Source organism: Antedon bifida, chromosome 4, assembly GCF_963402885.1.
Source record: "Antedon bifida chromosome 4, ecAntBifi1.1, whole genome shotgun sequence".
NCBI classification, from domain to species: domain Eukaryota; kingdom Metazoa; phylum Echinodermata; class Crinoidea; order Comatulida; family Antedonidae; genus Antedon; species Antedon bifida.
Genome location: NC_136229.1, coordinates 8,370,531 through 8,396,664, shown reverse-complemented (window position 1 = coordinate 8,396,664; position 26,134 = coordinate 8,370,531). Strand labels below are relative to the sequence as shown.

The 26,134-nt window shown below is 33.3% G+C and overlaps 3 protein-coding genes across 3 annotated transcripts; 1 reads left to right on the top strand and 2 right to left on the bottom strand.

Moving 5' to 3' along the window:
- The first annotated feature begins 148 nt into the window (after positions 1 to 148).
- LOC144839791 (glycoprotein-N-acetylgalactosamine 3-beta-galactosyltransferase 1-like) lies at positions 149 to 3,867 on the top strand. The gene is made up of 4 exons (XM_078695282.1): positions 149 to 260; positions 634 to 954; positions 1,096 to 1,775; positions 2,518 to 3,867. The coding sequence occupies exons 2-4, from the start codon at positions 654 to 656 to the stop codon at positions 2,677 to 2,679; spliced, it is 1,143 nt and encodes a 380-aa protein (XP_078551408.1). The 5' UTR covers positions 149 to 260; positions 634 to 653; the 3' UTR covers positions 2,680 to 3,867.
- On the bottom strand, positions 3,518 to 13,470 carry LOC144839792 (3-oxoacyl-[acyl-carrier-protein] reductase FabG-like). Its single transcript, XM_078695283.1, has 9 exons — positions 13,256 to 13,470; positions 12,597 to 12,736; positions 11,909 to 12,001; positions 10,674 to 10,812; positions 10,098 to 10,138; positions 9,819 to 9,888; positions 7,072 to 7,108; positions 6,315 to 6,369; positions 3,518 to 4,326 (listed from the first exon to the last, which is right to left on the bottom strand). The coding sequence occupies exons 1-9, from the start codon at positions 13,287 to 13,289 to the stop codon at positions 4,159 to 4,161; spliced, it is 777 nt and encodes a 258-aa protein (XP_078551409.1). The 5' UTR covers positions 13,290 to 13,470; the 3' UTR covers positions 3,518 to 4,158.
- A 5,133-nt stretch (positions 13,471 to 18,603) lies between these two features.
- Positions 18,604 to 24,694, bottom strand: LOC144840485 (kelch-like protein 7). Its single transcript, XM_078696300.1, has 7 exons — positions 24,590 to 24,694; positions 23,370 to 23,978; positions 22,922 to 23,093; positions 22,240 to 22,644; positions 21,795 to 22,005; positions 21,057 to 21,154; positions 18,604 to 19,152 (listed from the first exon to the last, which is right to left on the bottom strand). The coding sequence occupies exons 2-7, from the start codon at positions 23,967 to 23,969 to the stop codon at positions 18,851 to 18,853; spliced, it is 1,788 nt and encodes a 595-aa protein (XP_078552426.1). The 5' UTR covers positions 23,970 to 23,978; positions 24,590 to 24,694; the 3' UTR covers positions 18,604 to 18,850.
- Positions 24,695 to 26,134: the final 1,440 nt, after the last annotated feature.

Genomic DNA, 26,134 nt, shown 5'->3' with positions numbered 1-26,134 from the left:
ATTACTTATTGAAATTTTAGCTTCATTCATCATGTTTTTAACTATTAATAGGCCTATATTATTTATTTGTATTATTATCATTAAAACATAAAGCGTGTCATACCATTCAACTTTGACCTTTCTTGTACGCTTGACTGATTTAACAGACGAAACAAACAGGTCCTATGTTTAGGCCTAAAAAAAAGAGTAAAGGAAATTCAGATTTTATGATAGAATAGTTCGATTTAATTATGTACACGTACAATATAATCTAATTGTCTGTAAGCAATAATGTTATGAATTACAGTGTTAAATTATTTTCACAACTATAATTTTGAGAATAGACAGAGGAGGGCCTAGCCTAGCCTAGTCTAGTACTAGGCCTAGTAGTAGAACTCTAGCTACTGTAAAAGTGTAGTGTCAGCCCGAAGTTGGGGTGTTTTGCTGTGAAGTGGTCGTTTCGTCCTTTAGGAACTACCGTGTACGTTAAGGAACTACCGTGTACGTTAAGGAACTACCGTGTACGTACAGTACATATTCATTTAATCCCTTACCATATCCTTTATCTCCTTGATTTATTTGATTGACAATGACAGTACCCAGCAAATGCAAATGAATTAACTTCAGTGACTATAGTATTCTATTTATTTTCAGGTTTTTAACAACTTCCAACAATGAAGAAGGGTGATGTGTCCGGTGTTTCTAGCCAGGCCAGTCGGCCTAACTTTATGTTATTCATAGTAGGAGTTATTTTAGGTTGCTGCATGATGTCCGTCTACACTACATTTTACCGGAGACAACCTTACTTTGCAAATATAGTAAAATTGAAGACTCAAGCCAATCTGGACCAATTAAATTCACTGGCTCATGTTAATATTTCTGACCCCCATGGTCATATTGAGGTCAATAATGGAAACAATGTTGATCCACATGAAAAGTTAAAGTTCAAACAACATAAGGATCTTCATTATGAAGGTGTGAAATAACATGTTTAATAACAATAGACATTAAAAAATAAAATCCACTTGTTGATTTATATTTTTAAAGTGAAAATACAGATACTTTTTATTATTTAAATGTGTACGCTGATTTATGTTAATTATAACTTTTTTTCAGATGCAAATCAAGTTGCAAAAGAATTATATGACAAAGTTAGAGTTTTGTGCTGGATAATGACCTCTCCTCAGACTTTAGATTTGAAAGCTTCAAATGTAAAAGAAACATGGGCAAAACGATGCAACGTTGCACTCTTTATAAGTTCAGAAAATAATCCAGACTTTCCCACAGTCAAGATAGAGACCAAAGAAGGGCGCGAGTATTTATGGCAGAAAACGAGAGGAGCGTTTCAATACATTTATGAAAATTATTTGGATAAAGCCGATTGGTTTCTGAAAGGAGACGACGATACTTTTATAATAGTAGAAAATTTAAGATATTTTCTTTCTGATAAAAACACAAATGAACCATTGTATTACGGTCGTAAATTTAAGCCGTATGTTAAGCAAGGGTACATGAGCGGTGGGGCGGGGTATGTCTTGAGTAAAGCCGCAGTTAAGAAACTTGTAGAAGTCGCTTTTAAAGATTCGAAGAAATGTCGTCCAGCTACTGCTGTTGGGGGAGCTGAAGATGTGGACATTGGACGATGTCTTCAAGCAGTTGGAGTCGTTGCTGGCGATTCTAGGGATGAACTGGGTCAGGATCGATTCCATCCCTTTGTTCCAGAGCACCATCTGATTCCAGGATCTGTCCAGAAAGGTTTCTGGTACTGGAAGTATATCTTCTATCCGTCCACTGAGGTAAATTGTCTTGGGTTTTATCAGTAATCTATTTAAGTCTTAAACAAAATTAATTAGCTTGGTGATGTGACCAACAATCCCAATCGTCCTTGGCTCTACAACAGTACCAAGACTTTGGTCAGAAAACAGTACAGTACACCTATCAAATGTGCTTGACATGAAACAAATATATTACAGGAATTAAGGAATATGTGCGGCTATTCTCAAATGAGATTCTACACAGTATAGGAAGATGATGATGAATTACTGCAGTAGAATGCTTAACTTATTTCCCACTATGATGCAATGTAAAGTGCAACACAAGTATTTTGACCAATCAAAAGCGGTGGATGATTATCCAAAATGTCACTTGTCATTGCACTTACATACTTGCGATGCGTTGCGTACCTAGTGGGGACCAAACTTTAAGGCTCTGTCTACATTATCAAACTGTATGTGATAAAAAAATGCGATCTGCCCAAATATGGAAATGATGATGTCATATCACTACCATATTTGGAAATATCACCTTCATATTTGGGCACATCACATTTTTTTTGTCAAAACTAGTTTGATAGTGTAGACAAAGCTTAAGAAGTGTTCACACATACAGTATCTCATGGAATTGAAGATGACACTGCATAATTCTCTTTATGATTTTCCATTTTTTTAAACAGCACCATCTTCCATTCCATAAAATAGAATTATTGTGAATGTAGCTTTACTGTAAATTTTTATTAATAAAGATAATTTTTTTTTTCAGGGCCTTGATTGCTGCTCAGACAACAGTATATCATTCCACTATATCAGTCCACAGAGTATGTACTTAATGGAATACCTAGTGTATCATATGAAACCGTTTGGTGTTGGTTACTACACGTGTAAGCACCGGAAACCAGATTTAACCAAATCTAAGAACATATAGGATAAATAATTAAAATGGAACTCAAAATAAACAAACTATCTATGATCATTGCATATACAAGGGTAGCTGAAATTAGTATAATTTTTAATTTTTTAAATTTTAAAACAACTCATTTTGATTCTTGAAATACTAGAGGATGGGTAGACTTCCCCAAGTCTTTGTTAGTCCACCAGTCAGTTTTCTGATTTTTGTCTGGAAAATACATTGTGATTGAGAGCTCAAGTATTATGCGTATGAAACGCCATATGTTTCAAAATATTTATCTTTTTTATAATTCTGGTGGTGTAACAAGTCTTCTCGGATAAGGACTATAAACCGTAGGTCCAGTGTCACAGTTAGAACCTGTGTGCACTTTAAAGAACCCAGTTCATCATACGAGATGAGTAGGTGTTATCCCGGTGAACTGGTTCACAAAATAGGGACAGTGACAATGTGCCATAACATGCGAGTGTCCGCAACCCCTATCAGGAGGATTGCCACCTATCTAATAGGACAGTGATTAATTTACTATTGGTAATCCTTGGCCACATGTGCCTAAAGACATAAAATAAATACAAAATTAATTCGAAACACAGTCTAGAACCTAGACTATGGTGTGCTGTAGACTGTATAGTATGCCATACCTAGTTTACACGGCCTGGATATATATACAGTAGTACTGTACTGTATTTCACAGACATTAACCGAACATTTGTTACGTTTTTTAAGTCAAATATTTTATTCAGTATGTATTCAGTATTTTACAACTGGTGTTAATATAAAGTTTTCTTCAATTCTTTAGAGCAATCTACTGTTTCACACTATTGCCTTTAAGGGGAAAAACGTGAAGTACATCTTTATTTAAACTGTTAGTTATGGCGCGTAATAAATTAGTTGCATTACAAACCAAGCCTGGCAACAAAAACTATGAAAAAAAGCTTGTTGTACCAAAGGTTATAACGTTATACTTCATAAAAGTGTATTCAGTATTAAAGTATATTCTACTTATATTAATAATTAACATTTAGATATAAATATATTTACTTTACTCTTTCTTATGTATTGTTTTATGTAGTACTGTACTATATTTCTACTGCCTAAATATTATTTAGATCTAAAGGTAATTAATTAAAGTATAATTATTTCGATATTATAAGTTATTTCTTAAATGTTATGTAGTCCGATTGTATTGAATAAATTAATACAATGTTTGTTTTTGTATACATACTATATTTTAACAGAATCTTTTATTGTATAATTCAAATAAATGTTGTCTCATTCGGCGCCCCGTAAACTTACACATACATTACTGACCAAAACAAATAGAATGTTAAGTTTATGGCATGAAATCCCGTTTTCTGATGATGTGAAATAGGAGAGAAGGTTGTATTGAATACACACTCCGGCGAAAACCTAATGTACGGAAGCCCTTTTGGGCCACTTATCTTTATAATTCACGAGTTCACGTACCGTGAAATTATAAAACAAATATTATAATTGTTACAGTATTTCACTTTTAACCATGATATGCCTGCCGCCATCAATCGGTAAACGCACACCAGTGATAAATGACGAATCATCCGATATAAGGAATGCAATTGCTTTTGTTACTTCTGCCATTTCACCGTGTCGACACATCGCATGACCAATTCTACTAACCTTCTCCACCTGGACATTGAACAGAATGACATGTTATTTGAAAATAAATACATTACTATGATTCCAATAAAAATGGCGCGAGAATGTACACGGAAAGAGGCAGACAGAGAGTACAGTATTATGCCTACTATATTAGATTACAGGTATTTAAAGATGTATTGTCCCCCAAAAACATGAAAAATGAAGATTAATTAAATCAGACTTTGAATAGGTTATTTTGTAGTTTTAATCAAGTTAATCACTTCCGTAGAAAAAAAACCGGAAAAAAATAATGTTTTCACTTATAAAATAAAAATAATAATAAAATAAATGATTAAATTCAACCAAAAATCCATTGGCTGGCAGCCAATTTGACAATTTTTTGCTTTAAATTCCAGTTTTTTCAGGTAAATAATTTTTTTTTGGATCAAATTTTTGGTCGAAGTCAATAACTATTATGTGACATTAAAATGAAATATTCAACAACAAAAATTTTAAAAAATAATTTTCAGGGGGACAATACATCTTTAACACTTAGTCTGCGCATCGTTTTTGTTCATTATCGATTTGCGTCCGATGCCCCGAGGTTAAAGCTTGCTGCTATTATAAAAGACTAATAAAAATCATGTATTCACATTTCGTAGCGCGCAAATTGTAATTGTTTCTACCCTATATAAAAAAAAATGTAATGTGCCCATATATGGACATGATGGTGTCATATCACTACCATAATTTGGGCGTATCACTACCACTTTTTCTCAAAGTCGTTTGATAGTGTAGACAAAGCTTTATAATTGCCCTTAATAACGGATTCGTAGAATTTCCATTAATACGATTTACTGTAAAACGTTGTTTTATATCTGACGTCATTTAAGGGTTGACAGAGGAGGCTCGTATTCCCCAGTCTGTGTTTCATTAATGGGCTTTCATTAGATACTTCAGTAGAGCCATATTGTTTCTAAATATTAATAGCAGCTTGCAGAGAGACACAAATCATTACTCTAACATTAATATCAATATTATCATGAATCAAAACGAAAAACCAGATTCGTAAGTGAATGTAGAACATCAAATAAAAAAATAGAATAGGCTAAACGCGTTACGTCATAACCATATCATTTATTTATATGTACGCTCATGTTCCCGAAAATGATTAGGGTAATGAGTTAGTTCCAATTTCGTAATTTAAATTCATGAATTGAAAACTCCACAATATTTTAACGATAATTGTTTTCTTTTAATAATTAGAACATCTCAGCTCCCACCCCTACTCAGGATAGGAATCCCTCGCCATTTGAACACTTAAAGCCTGTTTTCCTGTCGACATTAGTCGACGCTATCGTTAACAATAATCGGCGATCTTCTACGTAAACATTGAAATGTTAACGATTTACAGGAAAAGGTACTCGCTATCGTTATCATTTCAACTTGATCGTTTTCAAACGATCGTCGTTGAACTGTTAACGATCAACGACGATAGCGTCGACAGGAAAACAGGCTTTAGCTTGGTTCCCACTAGAACGTAACGCAAAGACGTAAACGCAACGCAAACTTGTTAACCAATGACAAGCGACAGTTTATAATAATAATAATAATCAATAATCCATCGCTTGTGATTGGTCAATTTGCGTTACGTCCTTGTATTGCGTCTCTAATGGGAACCAAGTATAAGGGAACACTCAATTAAGGCGGTCACTGAACAAAGCAGTATATATTTTAAAGCCACTCACATTGAGGGCCCTTTTTTGTAGGTCCCGAAGGTGTATATTGACAGAAGTTCTTCCGTCACATGGACCAGTCAATTCCTTATATAGCAACTTGTAACATTGGATATTTTTCAAAAGCAATGTGGCGAATACATTCGCAATGCTATTTTATGGGGAAATAATGGCAAAGTCCCAAATAAGCAAATGAGAAATCACATTGAAATGCACTGTGATACACTTTACTACTAATGTTTTACGGGTTAATAAATCCATTGTTAAAAGTGTTTTATGGTTTGTCATTCTCTAACTTACCTGTTCCGAAGTGTAGCCGAGTATATCATATAGTGGAGTAATTATCACTCCAGGGCTGTGAATATAGAAACAACAGTCCATAAAAGAAGCCGCTTTTGCAATAATATGAACAATAACTTGAATTAAACGAAGACAATTAATTTGTCTTGATTAAATACCATTAGGACTGCAGTGACGCAACGTTTGTAGATCAATGTACAGGCTACAGTTTGGATTAAATAATGCTATGCTATAAATAACACAGACTGGAATTAGTATAGAAATTTCCTTGAAAATGTTTAATTCATATTCATATTCAATTCAGTATTCATAGAAAAGTCGAATATTATGGAGCTTCAGATTTGTGTTGTCACTCGTCGTCGTCTGAACAAAACCACCAAAACTGTGTCGTGAATAGAGTGGGCACAATGAATTAACTTGACCTAACATGTGTATTAGGTCGTCGTCGTTGCAAATCGAATTCTCTGCTGAGATATTGACCCTTTCTTCCGAAACCGATGATAGAAAATCACCAATAAAACTCAAACAATCCCCATTATATTGTTGTATTATATAAGATTTGTTCTTGGTGGTGGCCAACGTGTCCTGCAGTAGCAAAAGTTTTACCCGGTCTTTCTATCTGATTTTCGGGAATGAGTGTCATAAATGTGATGGCTATCAATGCCGAACGTCGAACATGTACAGTACCAATTGTAAGTTCAATGGCAATGAAATCAAATTGTACTGGCCTTAAAGAAGAAGAAGAAAATCAACTTACTTGACAGCGTTTACACGTATTTGATGTTTCGCCAAATCTAAAAATAAACAACAGTGAATAATCCTAAAGAGTATTTTTCTATTATAGTGAAATGCTTGCCTGGTTTCAGGTTATCCTAATTTTGTGAGTTTCAAAATAAAATATGTCAATTGTATTTGTAAAATGTTTGCATATTGCTAAACATCCAGATTCCAGATTTTTATACGTATATCTTAATAACGACGACATCATAAAATGTGTTTCTTATTTATGTTTTGTTTCTTATAAGCCTACCAGTAATTTCTTTTCATTTTATATTTTGTTTATAAAGTTATTTCACAAAATGTGCAAAAACACACAAATTCCACAGTAATTGTGTAAACTAACCACATCATTACGCAGAATTATAGAAAATAGTGGGTCTCAGTATGAGAACCGACGTTAAACCATTTTCCCCCGGAACTGACCTTTAAGCTTAAGACGTGAGAATGACCATTGGCTCTGATTGAATACACTTGGATAACTACTAATTACTACTAGGCCACAAGACGTGGGTTATGCTGTTTGACCCTTTCCTTTACCTAAGGCCACACTTCAGCCACTGAAAATGACCTGCTTAAAATATTATTCATAAAAATCTATATTTGACATCCGGAAATTGACTAATTGCTATGACAGACAAATAATATGTATAATGTGTAATATTGACAGCTAAAGTGTTAAAAGTGTAAATCGTTTGAAAATGACGTTAAATTCAAAATTATCTATTATTAATTTATACTTATTTCGATGTAAAGGAAAAAAACGAACTATAACAAGGCCATATACATGGCTGCAGTTGCGTGCGCAAATTTTAGTTAGTGTTTACCTACTGACCGACCGATCGACGTAGTGAGCTATAGAGTCGCGTTTGCAACACGAATTTGAAAACTTCATCTCGATTCAATGTACATCAGGGAAGAGTGAACACTCTTCCCTGGTGTGTAGGCCTACATGTAGTATATAAGGTAATGTTCATAAACTGACGAAATTGTACTGACACTTTTTACTACTGGTATAAAATGTTTGAACATTATCGTAACAACTTTTCTCGTGAGTGACATGTATGACTATATCGGGTACAGTGATGACATGATATCTAAATTAAATAGTATATTAGCTGATGAATCTCATATTCTCAACAATAAGTTAGTAGTTACCAGATCTGGAAGATTAACAACAATTCCAGTTAAAACAAATAGACATAAATGTTCATTCTTACCTAGCGCTAATAGACTACACTACAAGGAGTTACAAAGATAGGTCTTTGTATTTTATATTGCTTGATCAGTTGTTAGTTCCATGTTGATCATGAATGTAAATATTATGTGTGCATTGTTTTGTTTGTGTTTTTCTTCCAAGAAAACAATTATAATTGTACTATATGTATGAATGACTTAATAAATCGAATCTGAATCTGATCTGAAAATTATACTAGGTAGTCAGTGTATGACCAGCATGTACGTCATTTTGCATGGCAGACATAATATTTCCAAATTAATAAGTCATTATACGATAAATAATGTGTTTTGCTGTATTGTGCTCAGTATGTACAGACTTTACCTTGTGTGATACTCCGAGAAAGTCTTAACAATTAATGATACCTTGGAATAATAACAAGACCAGATATTTATGATTGTGTTTTGTTGCCGACTTGAATTAGCGATGGAAAATATACTGTATGCATAATTAAAATGTAGTAATGTTGTTAACGCAAGGTCGTAGTTTAAAATAATTCTTATTAATCTTCAACTGGAAAGACTTAGAGAGAGTGGTGTTTGGTAGAAGTCTTTAACAAGTCTTCATGTTGAGAAAGGATGTACGAATGTGTTGAATATAAAAGTCGTTTAGTAGTTCAACTATACATGAATGTAATAATGTAATGTACTGAAAGGTACTATTGGACAATAATAGATTTTCCAACTTATATCATAGTAAAATATTTCAAATTAAATATATAAAAGAAAATTTAGATATTGCTGCAGTGGCGTAACGGCTATGAGCGCTCACTGACTAAACCCAGGGGCACTAGAGCTTCTGGGGCCCTCAGAAGTGCCCAGAGGAAAAAAAGGCATTAAATGTGTCGAAAAAGGCTACAAACATCCGAGGTCTCCAGCGTTGGTTCCTAACCAGAGGCCTCTGCGTTACGCCACTGTGTTGCTGAATATCATGCACTGCATCACAGTCTTAAGATATTTCTTAGATATTTATACCAAGAATCTTTGTAGACGGCAGAGAAAAGAGGACCACATATTTTAGACCTCAACCCAAGGAGTAAATATAACATCAATTACACACGTGACTCAATGGACACATAATGGGCAAAACGACGAAAACTTGACAAAGTATAGGATAAGTTGATAATATTATCAAAGACCCCACTCATCCGTTACATTACTGTTACAATTCAATAGATCTGACATTAGACTATACGACCATTAAGAAGCTAATCTATGTAGACTTAGGAAGTCATTTATTGTATATAGCATTCATTATGTATAATTCAAATGTTCGACGATAACTCTATACTGTAATTTTTGTTTTGAATTTTAATCATTTTAACTGTATTTTAAATCATTGGCCTACAGCGTTTGTGCAAATTGATGTATTTGTCTTGTAGTTTTATTGTCTTAATTATGCCAAGCAAAATGAATTTCCATTTTAAATGGACCAATAACATTTCTTGAATCTTAAATCTTGAAAATATACAAAAATGCAAAACAACTCACCGGCTGCTAAGGTCGAAGTAAACTTATCCAAACCCGCCTTAGCCATGCTGTAGATAGGGTTGTAATCGGTCTGTAAGAATAATTATTATATGGATCATTACATGCTGCTAAGCATTATCTTTTCTAGAATGTTCGGAAGGAATCAACATAGTATTTAACTGTAGCACATGCTACAATAACATACAAGCGATAACAGATTTATTTCATATACATTTTAACGTAACGTGGGAGATTGCGGTCATAATAAAATAGTTTATTGTAATTTTGATAAAATCTTACCGATACCAAACTAGCCACACTAGAAACATTGACAATACAACCTGTAGAATAAAAACGTAATTTAAATAAAGTAATATGCGAACCTAGCAATTGAGTATTAAAGATGTAGTGTCCCCCACTCCCTCCAAAACATTAAAAAAATGAAGATTAATAAAAAAGAATTTGAATAGGCCAGTTTATTCAAGTTAACAAAAAACACGTTGACTTCCGGTCAATTTGACTATTTTTAGACTATATCCAATTTTTGATTAAAATTAATAACTGTTATGCGACATTAAAATAACAAAAACATTAAAACAATATTTATCTTTAAGCGTTTGAATATTAAACAGAAGACTGTCAATATGCATACCTAAGTGAATAATCAGTAAAGATTAAATATTGTTGCTTTTATAGAAACATCTACATTTGTGCTATTTCTGGAGTACAAATTTGACGTAATTTCAAAACCACTATTTTTAATGAAAGTGTTAAAATGTAAAATATAATACAAGCAATTCTTAGAAATTCTTGAGTCAAATATTTATATAACATAGACATAGTACCATGTGTTCGTTAAGTAATAAGATCAAGTACCTTTAGTTTCGATTAAATATGGTATCAGAAGCTTAGTGATGTAAACCACAGAACGAAGATTTAAGTTCATCACTTTGTCGAAAGTGGACATCTTTAACGTTTGCATATTTCCAGGGCAAGGAATACCAGCATTGTTTACCTATGAATTACAAAAGATGATACGACAGTCAAAATTTATTTACTTTAGAAAATATAATTAACTATTATATAAGTACTCATGTCTATCTGTATCTCTATATTTCTCTACACGTTCTCTATATTTCTTTCCATGTTCCCTATAAGGTCTCTCACTTGTACTGATGAAAAGGTGATGTTAATTGAAAGCTCTTCAATTTTTTTTTATCTTTTTGCTTATTTTATTTTGTATCTCTATTGAGATGCAACCACTGATACCCACGGCATTTTTCAGTAATTTGCCTTTTTGGTTTATTATATAAGAAACATATAGTCATTATTTGTTATAAAGATGGTAAGGACCGTTACTATAGTTAATAATAGTGGATACAAATTCAAAATCCACATCCAAATGTTACATACCAAAGTTATTCAATTCAATTCAATTCACATTTATTTACTCATCCTTTATAAATATAGTTTCATAGCATAAATGATGGCAAGGATCCTGCATAGAGAAATTTACACTTCTGTTTTCGCAGGACCCTTTTACATAAAAAACATAAAACAATAAACACAACATAATAGATACAAAATAAAAAAAACATTTCCTATATACATTTTAGAGTTGTTCATCATCAAAAAGCGATAGTGTTTTTCTAACATGATTATTTATACATTTATTTTTCTTAAAAAGAAGATATTCAGTTTATTACTTCCAGTACATGTGAATTCTTTCTTTATATATTATTTATATATAAGCTGTGCTTCAGGAATCCCCTTTTCCATTCTTTTGTTTTGTAATGATTATTTATGTTTTTTTTTTGTGAATGAAAAAAATAAAGAAATAAAGAAACATAGTTTGAACTACTCGATCACCTTTCATCATTTTTCTTATTACGGGATTTATAGTTTTGATTATGTTAGATTATTCAAATTCAAAATATAGTAAGTTTACTCTTGGAAGAACCAAGATTAGAAAATAAATATTTAATCCAAATTTGAGATTAATGGAGTTTCATCAACGATTTTAACCAAAACGCTGGGCACCGCCTCTCGGATATTTGAGAGGTCTATCTTGAATTCGAATGTTTAAAAAATATGTTTAATAATCTGTTTACCAATCCATAGATAGATCCGAAGAAGTCAACAGTTTGTTTCACAATCCTTTCGACGTCTTCATCACTACACATGTCGCCTTGAACGACAAGAATCTATGTATACAATTATAGAGTAGAAAAGATTAAAACATAATTCTAATTGAAAATAAAGATAATTAAAGATGGACTGTCATTTGCAATTAAGATAATGAAGACAATGTTTGGTTTTTAATTAGCATTATGGACTTATTTTGGCTTTCAGAAAATTATAAATAATTGCATATCAATATCTGTAAATCAAACAAACAATTTTTAATTCCCAAATTCGTTCGTAATTAAAAGAAGATTGAATCTCTTTTTGTTTATAGCTGATACGTAAACTATCTTGGCTGTTTTGCCTTCCAGTAATGTGTACAGATGCTTTGAAGTCAATATAATTCTACTACAGATACTGTGGATACGCCATTTTGCTTTTACTTTTTCTTTATGCAAATAATTAGCAGGCATTTGGGTAATCATCAACATTAAAACAAAATACAATATCAGAGAGTAGAATAATGAATGACCGTAATGATAGTTTCCTATTCGGTTAAGAAACAACAAACTGCTTCTAATAAATACCACTTCTGTACAGTAAGACTAAACCTAAACGTTAAATTAAACCACTTAAAGATTAACATTATTATAATCAAGAATTAAGGGAACCAACTTGGTCTTCTTTCAGTCCCTCTTGAATACATTTGCCTTTCACTCCATTAAGTCTGTCTAAGTTTCTTCCAGTAAGGGACAGTTGATAACCACGCGAAGCAAGCTCCAGTGCAGTTCCTTCTCCAATGCCAGAACTGGCACCTAAATAATAGAAATAATTAAACGACTTATCATAAAACGAGTGCAGTGTCTTATACTGGGAATTAGTGTGTATCTATCCGGCCATATGAGTAGGAATTACATTGACGTACTGGCACATCAGTAGCCTTAGTGATATAGTGATGGAACGATGAATAGGTTCGGGTGACTGGTGGAGTAACAGTAATAATTAGCATACTAAGCAGGCAACACTTCTGTGTATGTTATGTTTGTTTAATCTAGATTTTTTTTAATGTATATGTGATTATAGATAGGCCTACTGTTAAATGTCAATTTACACAGACGAGCTGTAACGGTAATAAAAATATAGAATCTGTGTTATTCCTTATTACCGTACACACAACGCGGAGCGGACGGGTAGTTTCCGCTCAGGATAGATACAAATTCTATGTAAATTGGCTTTTATTATTGAATGTTACAACAAGCCTGCAAAACATAACATCATTCAAAGCTTAGTGTTATAATTAGTGAAAATGATATAAAAATTAGCCTATAATATACCTGTAATCAGAATAACCTTCCCTCTTGATGTCATCACTGTGATAGTCTATGTCTTGATGTACTAATTTCGTTCAGATTGTCTGCAGTTAATTCACAAGTGTAAATAACATATAAATCACATACCAGCAGCATAGGACTATGATGGAACCCACCAACGTGTGAATAAATTATTAGTTGTACTGGTATATGTTAAACGCGTGTTTATACGGTCCGAGGCTTTTTGTGTTTTGCTCTCAACCTGGCCCTACCGCGCTAAATCTATTATTCTCACTGTATATACGCTTACAAATGTTTGGTTAAATTGCTGATGCTCTCAACCTGGTTCTACCCCTAAGTCTATTATTCCCACTGTATATACGCTTAAAAATGTTTGGCTATATTGCTAAATTCGTGTTTTCTTGCTTTTCATTTTGTATGATTATGATTATTGTACAATTTATGTCCAAAAAAAATAAAAGACTGTCATTATAATGCAAAGTTTCCAAATAGTTGTGCCCTAAAGGTTTTTTAATTACCTGAATTGATTACATTACAAAACATAATGCTGATTTATTTTATTCGTAATAACGTTAGACAGCGTGGCATCTTCTTACATACATTTTTTAAACGATATAAATACATACTAATGAAATGGGACAAGCTAAGGACTATTATTGTTAATAGTATTGCATAATTATGTACATATTCAAATATATACATTAAATGATCAAATTCGTCTTGATTATACCCGTATGATCGTTTTTCGGCTATGGTTAGTAAAATGTTCCATAGCAAATATGCAACACGTGGAGTGGTGTCGGTAGATCTACTCGCATGTAACAGTATTTTAATTGAGTTTAAAACCATGAGGGTAGGCTGCACTTTGTATGTTTCACAAGTGACACACGAATGGCATTCGACACTACACTTAATACCATATAGGATCTTTCACCACTCGTTTTATTTAAAACTGCCGCGAATAAAACTATTTACTAAAGTTATTCTAGAGCTACATCCGAATAACTCGTACACTCGAATATCTCATGTGCATGAATATCTCGTGTACATGAGAATATCTCGTGTGCTAGAATATCTCGTGTATGGATATCAAGTGTGCATGAGAATATCTCGTGTGCTACAATATCTCGTGTGCTAGAATATCTCATGTGGTCAAATATCTCATGTGCTCAAATATCTCGTGTACGTACACGAATATCTCGTGCGCTCAAATGGTGTGTTCGAATATCTCGTGTTGTCCGGTTCTCGTATAACTCAGCGTGTACTCGAATATAGGATGTATAAGACCCAATGTACATCCTACATAAGCTCTATAAGATAAATTTAAAATGAGCTGTAAATTTCAATTGATATTGGTTTACGTTGCTTGGATCGTATTTATATCACGTTGCTCTAATGTAACCATCATCATAAACCATTGTATTTTTTTTTCTAAGATAGGTTTACTAGCTACAATTAGTCGGAATTATCATACTAAAATCAAAGTCTATCAAACATGTTAGATAGATTAAGAAATGTGAGAAATATGCCAAATGGGCTAAGTAAAACACTTTATATACAGACATCTTTAAAGTACGCTAATTTCAACAAAAGAATTGGGTTTCACTTTAAAAATCAAGATTTTTTTAACAGAAGCAAACTAAAGAAATTAAACTCGTAGGCGCGCCTACGTATGCGTGTCCTTTTCACCTTCGGTGAAAGAAAGACTGACTGAAGTGCATTAAGGTTACATACAAGGGTAGGCCTACATTAAGTTGTACAAGCTGTTTTTATGTTGTGGGGGATTACACGTAAAACTATAATGTACTTATTTGTTGAATTGTCTAATCCTGAGTACACGGATGTAATGGACTCCGTACCTATTTTGCCATATTATGTCACAATAACTGCATCAAAAATACGATTCATATTTCCTAAGTTGTACTTGAAAGTGTGGTTCCCACTAAGACGCAACACAAAGACGTATCGACGACGCAAAGTAATATTGCGTAATCAAAAGTGGTGCAAACATCGCTACGCGGTAAAACAGTTTGATTTCACGTAACAAATAAGGAAAAAGAAAGCGGGAGTTCATATCTACGCGGCAACTAACTTGGACGAGCAACGAAACTAGGCAGGTTTTATATCATCACTCAGGCGGGGGAAAACACAATTATTGGAAGGGGTTTTCTTACGTTGAGTCGCTAGTTGGAACCACGCTTAAATGGTATCTCCGAGGATTTTTTTTTTTTTTTATATAAATATAAATTTTGTAACATTGATAATAACACCATTTATTTTGTTGACGGTGGTGAAGCAGATCAAATGTTCATAATAAGTGTCTTTTAAAATAAGTGGTGCATTTCGTAATGTTATAAGATAGGCAAAGATTGACTTTCATTTATGTACATTTGAGGAATTTTTTAAAGAATATATATATCAACAATCAATTTACAGTAAAAAAAAATTTCTTAGAAACAGTTACACGGTAAACGATTTAATTGTAAGTAATTGGAAATCAGCCAAATTCGTATTACATACGAGTAGCTCCAGTAGCTACACTTTTTAAAATGAACTTATTCTGTTTTACTGCTGTAAAAAAAGTGAGGTTATATTAAATATTTTTTGCAAACGTTGAAATTTTATAATAATTAATAGACCCGGAGCTATCCTTTAATGAATGAAAATAAACAAATCACATAAACTTCATTTGTAATTTTCTACCAAGATTAGACACTTCACCAATATTTTACTACACATTGCACATTCAAAAACACGTTGAAATCCTAGAGTTTAAATATCTCTTATTGTAACAGTGGTGGTATGTTGGTTATTATTATTATTTGGTAAAGTTCGAAACATAAGTTTAAAATCCTGCAACATGTCATAAGCGCCCTCTCTGAACTCTGTTTGGCGCCCCCAATATATAAAAGGGTTTACAGCTGTGTTTATGGCATAAGATGTCCAGAATGTGTAAACATAATACGATATAAAATCGTTCGAAACATATTTATGTTCACATGATATAACATTTCCGATTTGGAGAAACATGTTTAACCACAAAACTGCTACTATTGGTCCAAAGACTTTTAACATACGCATGGCAGTATGAATGTTATCTTTATTGCGAACAGTTCTGCTAATAACAACAGTCTTTTTAGCGATTAGAAATATAGGTATGTACATAAAGCAAATTAAAGCCACAATTACCAGTATCACCGACCGTTCAAGATAGCAAAACTTCGGTCGAGCATAATGATCAAAAGCATTTATTATTGAAAAACACCATATTAAAATAATATAAAATATTAAAGTGCGTTGGCTTGTGTATCGTGCATGTTTTAATGGAGTCACCACTGCTGAAAATCTTTCCAAAGAAACAGCAAATATACTTAAAATGGATGCCATGATAACGTAATCGAACATACACCAGACAGCAATTCCAATTATCCCTAACTCTCTATCGTTCAAAATGTGTTGATAGCCAAAAAACGCGTTCCAGAGAAATCCCCAAAACCCCGCCATACAATCAGCAACCGCTAAGTTAATAACAAAAGTATTATGTTTTTTGCGTAATTTTCGCTGACTAATCAGCACAACTATAGTAAATAAATTCGCACAGAATCCAATGACATCAATAACAGCGCACATTATGTACACAATGCGACAATAAACGAATATATCAAATTCCCAATCAGGTTCTTCTTCTTCTATATTACTTTCGTTAAATGTGATCATTTTTTATAACTCAAATTATTATTCGACACAATAGAAAAAGACACCTATAATACTACATATGAATTGGCTGACTTTAAACAGTAAAAAACATGTATATCCAATGTAGAAGACGTCTGGGACCGTCCATGATTTCAACCCAATTACCGGTCTAGGAGCACGTCGGCCTTTGAAATGAAATCGCGTACAAAGAAAGACAAGTCATGTGACGTTTACGCTAACAATGATGCATCTCTGTATTTCTGGAATTTGGCGGTTGAGTTGGTGTTACAAATACACGAATAGTCTACTGCTGAACGCGATTATGACGAGTTGTAGTTGTAGAACAGATCTAGATAAACGTACGCATCCTATAATTATTATCACCAAGGTTCCATTCACGGTCTGTAGTTGATTTCCAACGTAATCTCTGTAAAGTATCTCTGGATTTGAATTTCAAAAATAGAATATCCGGTTTATATCCAAACTACATTCAAATCGAATATAGGGCTGTCATACATTTATAATCTATTTTTATAACATTCGATGACAATAAATTGGATTTCCGTCTGCTGTCGAGTCAGCATTGTAACCTATCCAATCGCTGCGAACAACACGATTCGAAATGTAGGCTATGTTTTATAACATCAACTGCTTTATGCTAACTGAGCCTAGGCCTACAATTCAATTGTACAACACATACAATTGAACTTTTTAACTGTATTGTTGTTTATTCAAGCTTATCACATTACAATAGTTTTACGATCATAACTACCTCTTAGGTGTTAATTCGTTTATAGTTTTGTTTTTTAGCTACCAGATAAACATTTATAATGCTTAGCATCAAAATCGTTGTGATTTTTCTTACATGTATCTGAACAATTATAATTATTACTAATATGTCGGCGCTTCAAAGATTAAATATCGCCCTGAAATAGGATAAACAAAACATAATTCCGAGATTCCAATTTGGTAACAATCTCTACTATAATCAGATTGCTATTGTAACGTATTAATCTAAATTATGAATACAGAGAATCATTCGATGCAACCGATACAGTGACGTTGATACTAAATAAATGACGGATTGCTTAGATTGATCTAATACCATTCCGTAATTTTATCAGAAAACTTGGCCGTGACGAATCACTTACAGCGAATCATTTTGATGAAAATCAAGAAATGTATACAAAAGACAAATGAATGTCAAATTTGTCAACTCTGTTCCATCAATAATCAAGCAATTTTTATGCAATTATGCAACAATTATAAAAAAAACATCCGTAAACCTTGGATATCAACATGTTATCAACCTAGCGCCCTCTAGACAGCTTCCAAATAGTTATTTTGGGAACAAATTACATTCTAAATAATTCTAAAATAATTATCGTGGTAGGGGGGGGGGGGGGGGGGGTCTGGCGAAATTCAAAGATAAAGTTAAATTCGTGTTTAGTAACGATGTTGGTCAATGATTCATATCATATATTTAGTATTTACAATGTGGCTTGTTACAATAGCATGACGTCATATATCACATCCGTTCTCCTGTACACGCAATGGACCCATATACAATTGTGTTACGTCAATCTAACTAGCGCCTTCACAGTGTGGTGAGGTTATGGAGGCAAATAGAAATAGTAGAAAGACAAAATTATCAATCATAATTATCTCATAAACTTTATTTGATATCAATTAAAATACTAAAATACATTTACTTATATAAATATTTTACATAAAAATATAACTATACAAATATTTCAAATAAAATAACTATAATATGTGCAATTACAAAATGTGAAATGTTCAAGAAACTACTGTTTACAAACGATAAAACTGGTTACCTAATACTGTTACTATATTTCAATCAAACTAGCAAACTTTGTATTTTAAATTCATATGTTATAATTATGCACAGAGATCTACAGTTACTACGGCTCCCCAAGTACTTCCACACGCAGGGGTTGATTTATGGAGTCTCCAACAATTATCTGGCACTTGATATTCCAAAACGTACATTAGTCTATCTTGATAAGGTGTAAACTTTACAGTACCCCCTATCACGAAAATGGAAGTTCCAACCACTGTACACTTGACTTTGGTAAGAGGAACAGGAAGTGACGTAGCAAATTTCCAATTACAGCTCTTGACATCTTCAGTGGTAGAGCACTTTGAAATATCCAGATATTCTACACTGTTTAGTATGGCTCCTAAACAAAATAAAAATACTTTGGTTAAATCATGGATTAAAGAATAGAAGGATATGCATCGACGGTGACATCAAACGATTTTACAACGCGCTTGCCTATACTAAAGCACTGCTGCCAATCAAACAAACACGCTCATTGAACTCCGTGTCTCTAACCGCGGCCCTCTGTAAAACGCTGCGAATCAACTGTTACCTTTTTTGAGACCAAAACGTAACCATGTAGAAATCGTATGCGCAGTCTGAATGTTCTATTGACATGTCTGCGTCGATGATTAATTGACAACAACAATATATTGCTGAATAATTCTGTTTTAGTTTCATCACAATCGGACTACGAAAAGTTCACTTTCTTACGACTAGTAATTTTAAGTAGTTAGTAATATTAATAAAATATGCAATTTTTATATTTGAATTATCATTATTTGCCTGCCATCTTCTGTCATTAAAAATTGCGTTAATCTATAGAATATTAAATTATGCATTTGACCATGTATGTTGTTAGCGTGGCCGGTGTTCACCCATACAACAATCGTGTTTTTAATATATGGCTAAGCAGTGGTTTCTTCATAAATCTCCTTAATTATCGATGTGATTATATTTAAATTGTAGTGCCTGGTGATTGGCTAGTGGTTATGTCATCCACACCACATCCAATCATCGGGTCTAATTGAATGAAAACAGCGATCCCTGATCCGGGATTGGCTGGCTATGTATAGTTGCGATTCGTTACCTAGCGGTCGTTTTGAAAAGTACACGCAGGGCAAACTTAATCACGAAAAAACGAAGTACCTATTATTATTCACACAAGAAGTAAGACAACGGTGAGTATATAGATCATGATTACACGTTGTATCTACTACACTTAAGATTAGCCTAGGCCTACCTAGGCAGTATCAATGTCGGCAAATCATATGGTTTACTAGTAAGCCTAGAAGAAAAGGCCTAGGCCTAGTATCCTTGCTGATTTTGTAATTTTACATGTAGGGCTAGGCCGATACAACAATATTGTCTCAGATGTAGGGCTACTACAGGTCATAAAATGCTACTTTAATGTCATAAAAACATTAGCGTAGATCAATCGCGGCAGAAACCTATACTAATTACAATTATAGCATTTACAATTCCTCATCAGAAAGGTTATAACTAAATTTGTCGTATAAATTGTTCGTCGCCGTTGTTGCTAGCGCTAAAACATCATGCCACCAAAGAACGCGCGAAAGAAGCGTAGCCAACAAGGTTAGATGTCGTTGCACATGTGCAGTAAACAATATATTAGGCACGCGACCGTTTCGTTGTTACCATGCGGTTAATTAAACTGATAACATTGTGGGCGGTCCGCGGTCTGTCGGCGAGAGTCAAGGAACCCTTGATCTCACGTCGATGCATATCCTTCTATTCTTTAATCCATGGTTAAATAGAGCATCCATTTTTTTGTTTATCTGCAGTGCATCAATCTCTATTTCGTCGTCCTAGTTTTATTTTATTTTTATTTGCCATCTTGAAAAAAGAATTATTTTTTAAAGATGTATTGTTCCCCCTAAAAATAAGTAATAATTTGTTTAAATATGCCATTTTTGGGGGACAATACATTATGCCAAAAAACATTTAGCCAAATTTTAAGAAGTTTATTAAGAAAATGTATTCGGCGGTACACCTTTTCGTCCAGAACCATGGAACACTTTCCATTAAGAGGAAGCTGCTTTCAAAAATTGGACAAACTCAATGGATGTGGATTTAACACATTCACTTTTATGGATTAGATAAAATCAATAAGAAATCATACAATGACATGACTATGTGGCCTATAATTTACCCATGAGCCCAACAAGACAGTTGATTATAGATAGTTTGGTAGGTGGCAGCAGATGCGAAATCAGCTTTATCATTTTACAATATTGAACTTACCATCTCTATCTTGTCCACCAATAGCAAATACCTTTCCATCTACAGCTGCAAGTCCTAGATCTATTCTACCAATATGTAATCCGGACAACAAATGCCATCTAAAATATTTGAGTAGAGAAAATGTACTTTCACGACCCGAATCATACGTAAGTGCATGCTATGATATCGATACTTAGCGCAAAATAGTTGAATAGTTGATTCTTGAATATAAAATAAAAACACTATTTGTGAAATTACAAATCTCTGGAATTGATATTCTTACACGCGTTAGAAAACTTTGGCCAGCACTACAATATTAATAATATACCTTATGAGTACATATGAACTACAGTATTACTAGGCCTATACACGAATGTTCAATGTGAAACTTCGTAAGACTATACAGTAAAGCCAAAACGTAAGTTAGTGTAAACATTTATTTTTTTATGCAGGCCATTGAGAGTAAGGAAACTATGTAGCCTAATCGACTGGTTTAGAAAATCGAACAGATTTATTATACCGTAAGACTAATAAATGTAAATTACTCCATTTTACTCTTATATAAATGGATCCATTTTGCTGCCTTAGCGACAGGGTGTATACAATACACCCACCCATAGCATAAGAAAAGCACTTTCATTAAAACTATAATATACATCCGATAATGGATAGAAGTCTAAGAAATATAGGGACAAATTTGGAACCGAATGGGAATTTTAGAGTTCTGTAATTTACTTGAAAAACATATGCAGCTCTTACCTGCCAGTTGGTACTGGGTTTGCCACCATTACTTCACACTCATGTAGTGGACCATGTTCATGATTGGTTGAGATGTAGCCACCACATGCCACCACAAACCCATTGGTATACACTAGTCCGTGACGATGGCGTGATTTATTCATCTGTGCAATTTCCAATCTAGTATTCGTTCTTAGATCATAGTATTCGCAATTACGAATTGTTTTTCTACCTGTAATCAAATTAAACCAGTCGAGTAGGTTTAAAACAGGTTTAAACATCGCGCTGCTTTACCCGCTTTGAATTAAGGTACTGCACGAGAAAATTATTTATTTGTTAAATTACGCTTTGACGTCATTTCTCTTCTTCTTTAATCGATGGATTTATCTGAAGGGTTTTTTCGGATACGGAAAAAATACTGTAAATAAACTGCAGAATTACATTGAATAAACTATGAAATGGTTACCTTCGTCTCTGGATCCTCCTGACACAACTAACTGTTCCTCCACTGTGCATGCCGCTACAGAATCTCTTGGTGGGCTTAGCTTTAAGAGACCAGTGGTCAATCGCATAGTAGAGAAATCAAACATATCAATATCTGTAGGCCTAGAACTTGATGAAACATCTCCAAAAATGTACACACGACTTGAGACACTTGTCGCCGTGAATCTAACTCGTTCCAACTCTTTAAGCTTTGCTTCGGCCCAGGTAAGTTTCACGGGATCGAACAACTTGTGTTTAAAGTTTTGGTGTCCAGATAAAAAGGCAACTTGAATGTTTGATTTCTTGATGCGAGGCTTTACCGGATCTTTAAGTGGAATGTTACTTGCGGTACCTCTGTTTGGACCAAGCGTTTGGTACCAAATTGCCTCTAAAATTATAAACAATACAATTACTAAACAATCGCTGCTTTGTCGCTCCATTTAAATGCGTTTAATATTTGGATATTTCATTTAAACTTCCAAAAACAAATACGTTGTAGTAACCATTTTAGCATCAGAAGCAACGCAATCCAAATCGCCGGGTATATTGATTTGTAAGCATTGGCATATTGATCGTTACGCTCTGCTGCTTGTTACCAGTGCAGTGTCTTTGACTTATGAAAGACTAAATTCTATAGTTAAAATAAAAATACAAGCTGAGCCTACCGAATATCTTTTTGACACAATTTTTATCGACAATTATGTCTTCGTCTTGACAAACATTGTGGAGAGTGGCGCTTGAAAGATACGGAGCTCTCAAGGCCAAGAATACGGATGGTTTATCAACATCACGAACTGCTGGATCCCGAAGCCACCACCTTTCTGCTGCTCTATACACCTGAAAGATTCAATACACTTGGTATTTCACGTGAATTATTAAGAAACTACAAATACAAACGTAACAATTGGTAAAACATAAGCAATTATCAGCGTATTTAAACAAAATATTACTGAAGTTCGAAAGAATGAATAATCTCCATGTATTGTAGCTTAGAGGCATAATTATAATAGATTTTTCATTGAATTTAGTAAAGGCTGTTATTATTGTATTACTTTTAATCTATTTGTCCATTGGATAACTTTCTAAACAAACAATTTTGACGTTAAACATTACCTCATCTTCATTGCGGACTATAATGCCATCTTTTACCAACAACTCAAGCACCACTTCAAGCGACAGCTGCATAAACTCCTCAGTTTTGGATACATCGATGAAAGATTCACATATCATTGTTTCAGATTCAGTTCTAAGACTTTCACAGTTTAGAAAACTGGAAAGTTTCCAGATTCCAAGGCAGTTCGATATAGAAAGTTCATTGGAGAGTATACAAACACAACTTTGTATGACATCATCTATTTGAAAGTAGTGGGCAGCAGTCAGTACTTCTTGAACGTTTGACGGGTGAATATCTAATTCACCAGTATATGCAAAATCGATTATAATACCTACGGCGGCCGGAGTTACATAGTTCGAAAGCTGAATAGTTTTGGATGACGATTCAGTCATTGTAGAATTAAACATGACACGAAAGAACTCGCTACATGCCGACATTACGAGTCTGTGTACGTGAAACCTTTCGTTTTGTACTAAGATTTTCACGTCACATAATTCTGTATTTTGGCGCATTTTGTTGATTGTAGTAAGAGATCCTAACCGTCGTCTGAACACAGTATTAGGACTGTTAGTCGTGTTTGTTTCGATATTCCCATTCATACTGTATTTCTGAAAAATAATTTGTAAAAATTAATGTTTTATTCTTTTTACGATTTTTTGTTTGTGTTCAGTACGATGGTGGTTAGGTGCTTTAATTGAATAAACACGATATAATTAAAATAGACAGAAGATTATGATACCATTAAACAGCTAAAAAACCGGCATAAATTGACTTTTTTTTGTAAACGAAACAATATTGTAAACCGCCATTTTACAACGAAAGTTTACCTTTAAGCTTGATTCCCACTAGAACGTAACGCAAGGACGTAAACGCAACGCAAGCGTTTTAACCAATGACAAGCGAAGTTATAGACAGTTAGCAATCACAAGCGAATAAGCCATCGCTTGTGATTGGTCAATTCGCTTGCGTTGCGTTACGTCCTTGCGTTGCGTCGCTAGTGGGAACCACGCTTTAGGTTAAATAGTAGAACTACATGGCATGTTTCTACATTAGGATTTGCTCTATAATAATATATTGCATATTCGCCAGTCTTCCTTCGTGTACTCGTACTTCAAATACTAGGTAGCAAAATCCTTTACACCTTGGTAATATTAACCCTACTTAATATCTTTTTCCTAATTTTACAAAGAAATGAAAGCGTAGAAAAAACCTAGATTACCGTTTGTACCACTGTGACTCGACAAACACTTTTTCCAGACCTTCCTGCTTTAAGCCGTAGATCCAATGTAATCAGGTTTCTACCAGGCTGTCTATTCTCTAACGAACGCGCTGTATGCAAATTCCGATAACACGTGAAAGATATGCTAATTTAAATATCATGAATAACAATACTTGGTCACTGAGCTATTTAAGTAACGAATGAATTCTGTACATTGTTTTAAATTTATCAATTTATTTTTATATATTTCGGCATCTTTTATTCATCAAAAAGTATATACATAAAACAATTAATGGCAGCATAAACTGAATTGCGAACTGAATAGTTAAATACATTATAAAAAATATACAGAATTAAACAAAATGAGCAAAATGAAGATTAATACAATAGTTAAGTTACGGTACATAGTCAATTAATTAGTAGAAAAATATCTTTTAAAATATATAATGTTTAAATATATAAAAATAAATAAATTATTAGTTTATTTAGTTTGAGTTTTCGATTTTGAAATTAACAATTACTTTTACAAATGTTGTCTTTCCACAGAACCTTTATTGGTTATTTTTTTATTGTGTACTTAACGGTTTATTTATCAGATAATTATCGGTTAATTTTTGTTGCGGAAACATGGCCTATTAAATAAGTATGTCCTTTTCCCGAAAATTCTTTCTTTTGTAACGAAATATAAATTTTATATAAATTAATGGTTTTCTTCATAAGATTGATAATGCTTTATGTTGTATAACAAACGGTTTTCTTGTGAAATATTATAGGCATTATACTAATTACTGTATGACATAATAACATTCATTAAATCGATGTACACAAAAATGTATATGTATTTTTTCAGATGTAACGATAACAATCTTTTAATTGTTTTCTTTATTACTGAGGTAATAGTGATGATAACTTAATACATTTAATTCTTAAATCATATTTCAAATTTTTAATCTATTATGCATCATACTTTTTTTTTAAATCTTTATCCATATAATTTATTGTTTCATGCAGTCAAACATGATTCAATTGGTTTACAAAATATACGTGGAATTTGCTCAACAGAGCATACTAAATTATATACTTCCTTGTTTGGCGAAATTCGTTGCAGTTAGATTTAACCATTCGGTTGAGCATTAATAAACAATATTAAAAAACTACTGATTGAATAAATAAAATGCTGTATGTTATAGTGATCAGTTTGATCATTGCCAGAAATGTTACTGCAGAAAGAAGAATCATTGAGTTTGATTCTCGCTATGCTACGCATAGTTGGTTTAATAAGCAGCCAGTGAACGTTATATCACTAACTAACAAAATCAATTGTAATATACCATTGATAAAAGGTTTGTTAGAAAATACCGAATGTCACTACTTCATATCTTAGAACGGAATGGAAGACGGAATGTTCATCTGCCACGATGGTGACAATAAACAGTCTGTGATTCCTTTTGGTGAAATGTACACGGATCAATCACATAGATATGCTTATTTGAACATTTTCTGTAATTCAGTTAATTGCATCACTGAAGACGATGAAGTAACAAT

Bases quoted from the DNA above. Each gene is read 5' to 3' on its own strand.
- LOC144839791 (XM_078695282.1), top strand. From the start codon at position 654: ATGAAGAAGGGTGATGTGTCCGGTGTTTCTAGCCAGGCCAGTCGGCCT. The intron at 955-1,095 runs GTGTGAAATAAC...ACTTTTTTTCAG, and splicing joins TAAGGATCTTCATTATGAAG to ATGCAAATCAAGTTGCAAAA. The intron at 1,776-2,517 runs GTAAATTGTCTT...TTTTTTTTTCAG, and splicing joins TCTTCTATCCGTCCACTGAG to GGCCTTGATTGCTGCTCAGA.
- LOC144840485 (XM_078696300.1), bottom strand. From the start codon at position 23,969: ATGAATGGGAATATCGAAACAAACACGACTAACAGTCCTAATACTGTG. The intron at 23,094-23,369 runs GTAATGTTTAAC...TGAATCTTTCAG, and splicing joins TAGTCCGCAATGAAGATGAG to GTGTATAGAGCAGCAGAAAG. The intron at 19,153-21,056 runs GTAAGTTCAATA...TATTTTGTTTAG, and splicing joins TGGTGGACAAGATAGAGATG to GAGCCATACTAAACAGTGTA.
- LOC144839792 (XM_078695283.1), bottom strand. From the start codon at position 13,289: ATGACATCAAGAGGGAAGGTTATTCTGATTACAG. The intron at 9,889-10,097 runs GTAAGATTTTAT...TTATTCTTACAG, and splicing joins GTGTGGCTAGTTTGGTATCG to ACCGATTACAACCCTATCTA. The intron at 6,370-7,071 runs GTAAGTTGATTT...CTATATTCACAG, and splicing joins ATACGTGTAAACGCTGTCAA to CCCTGGAGTGATAATTACTC.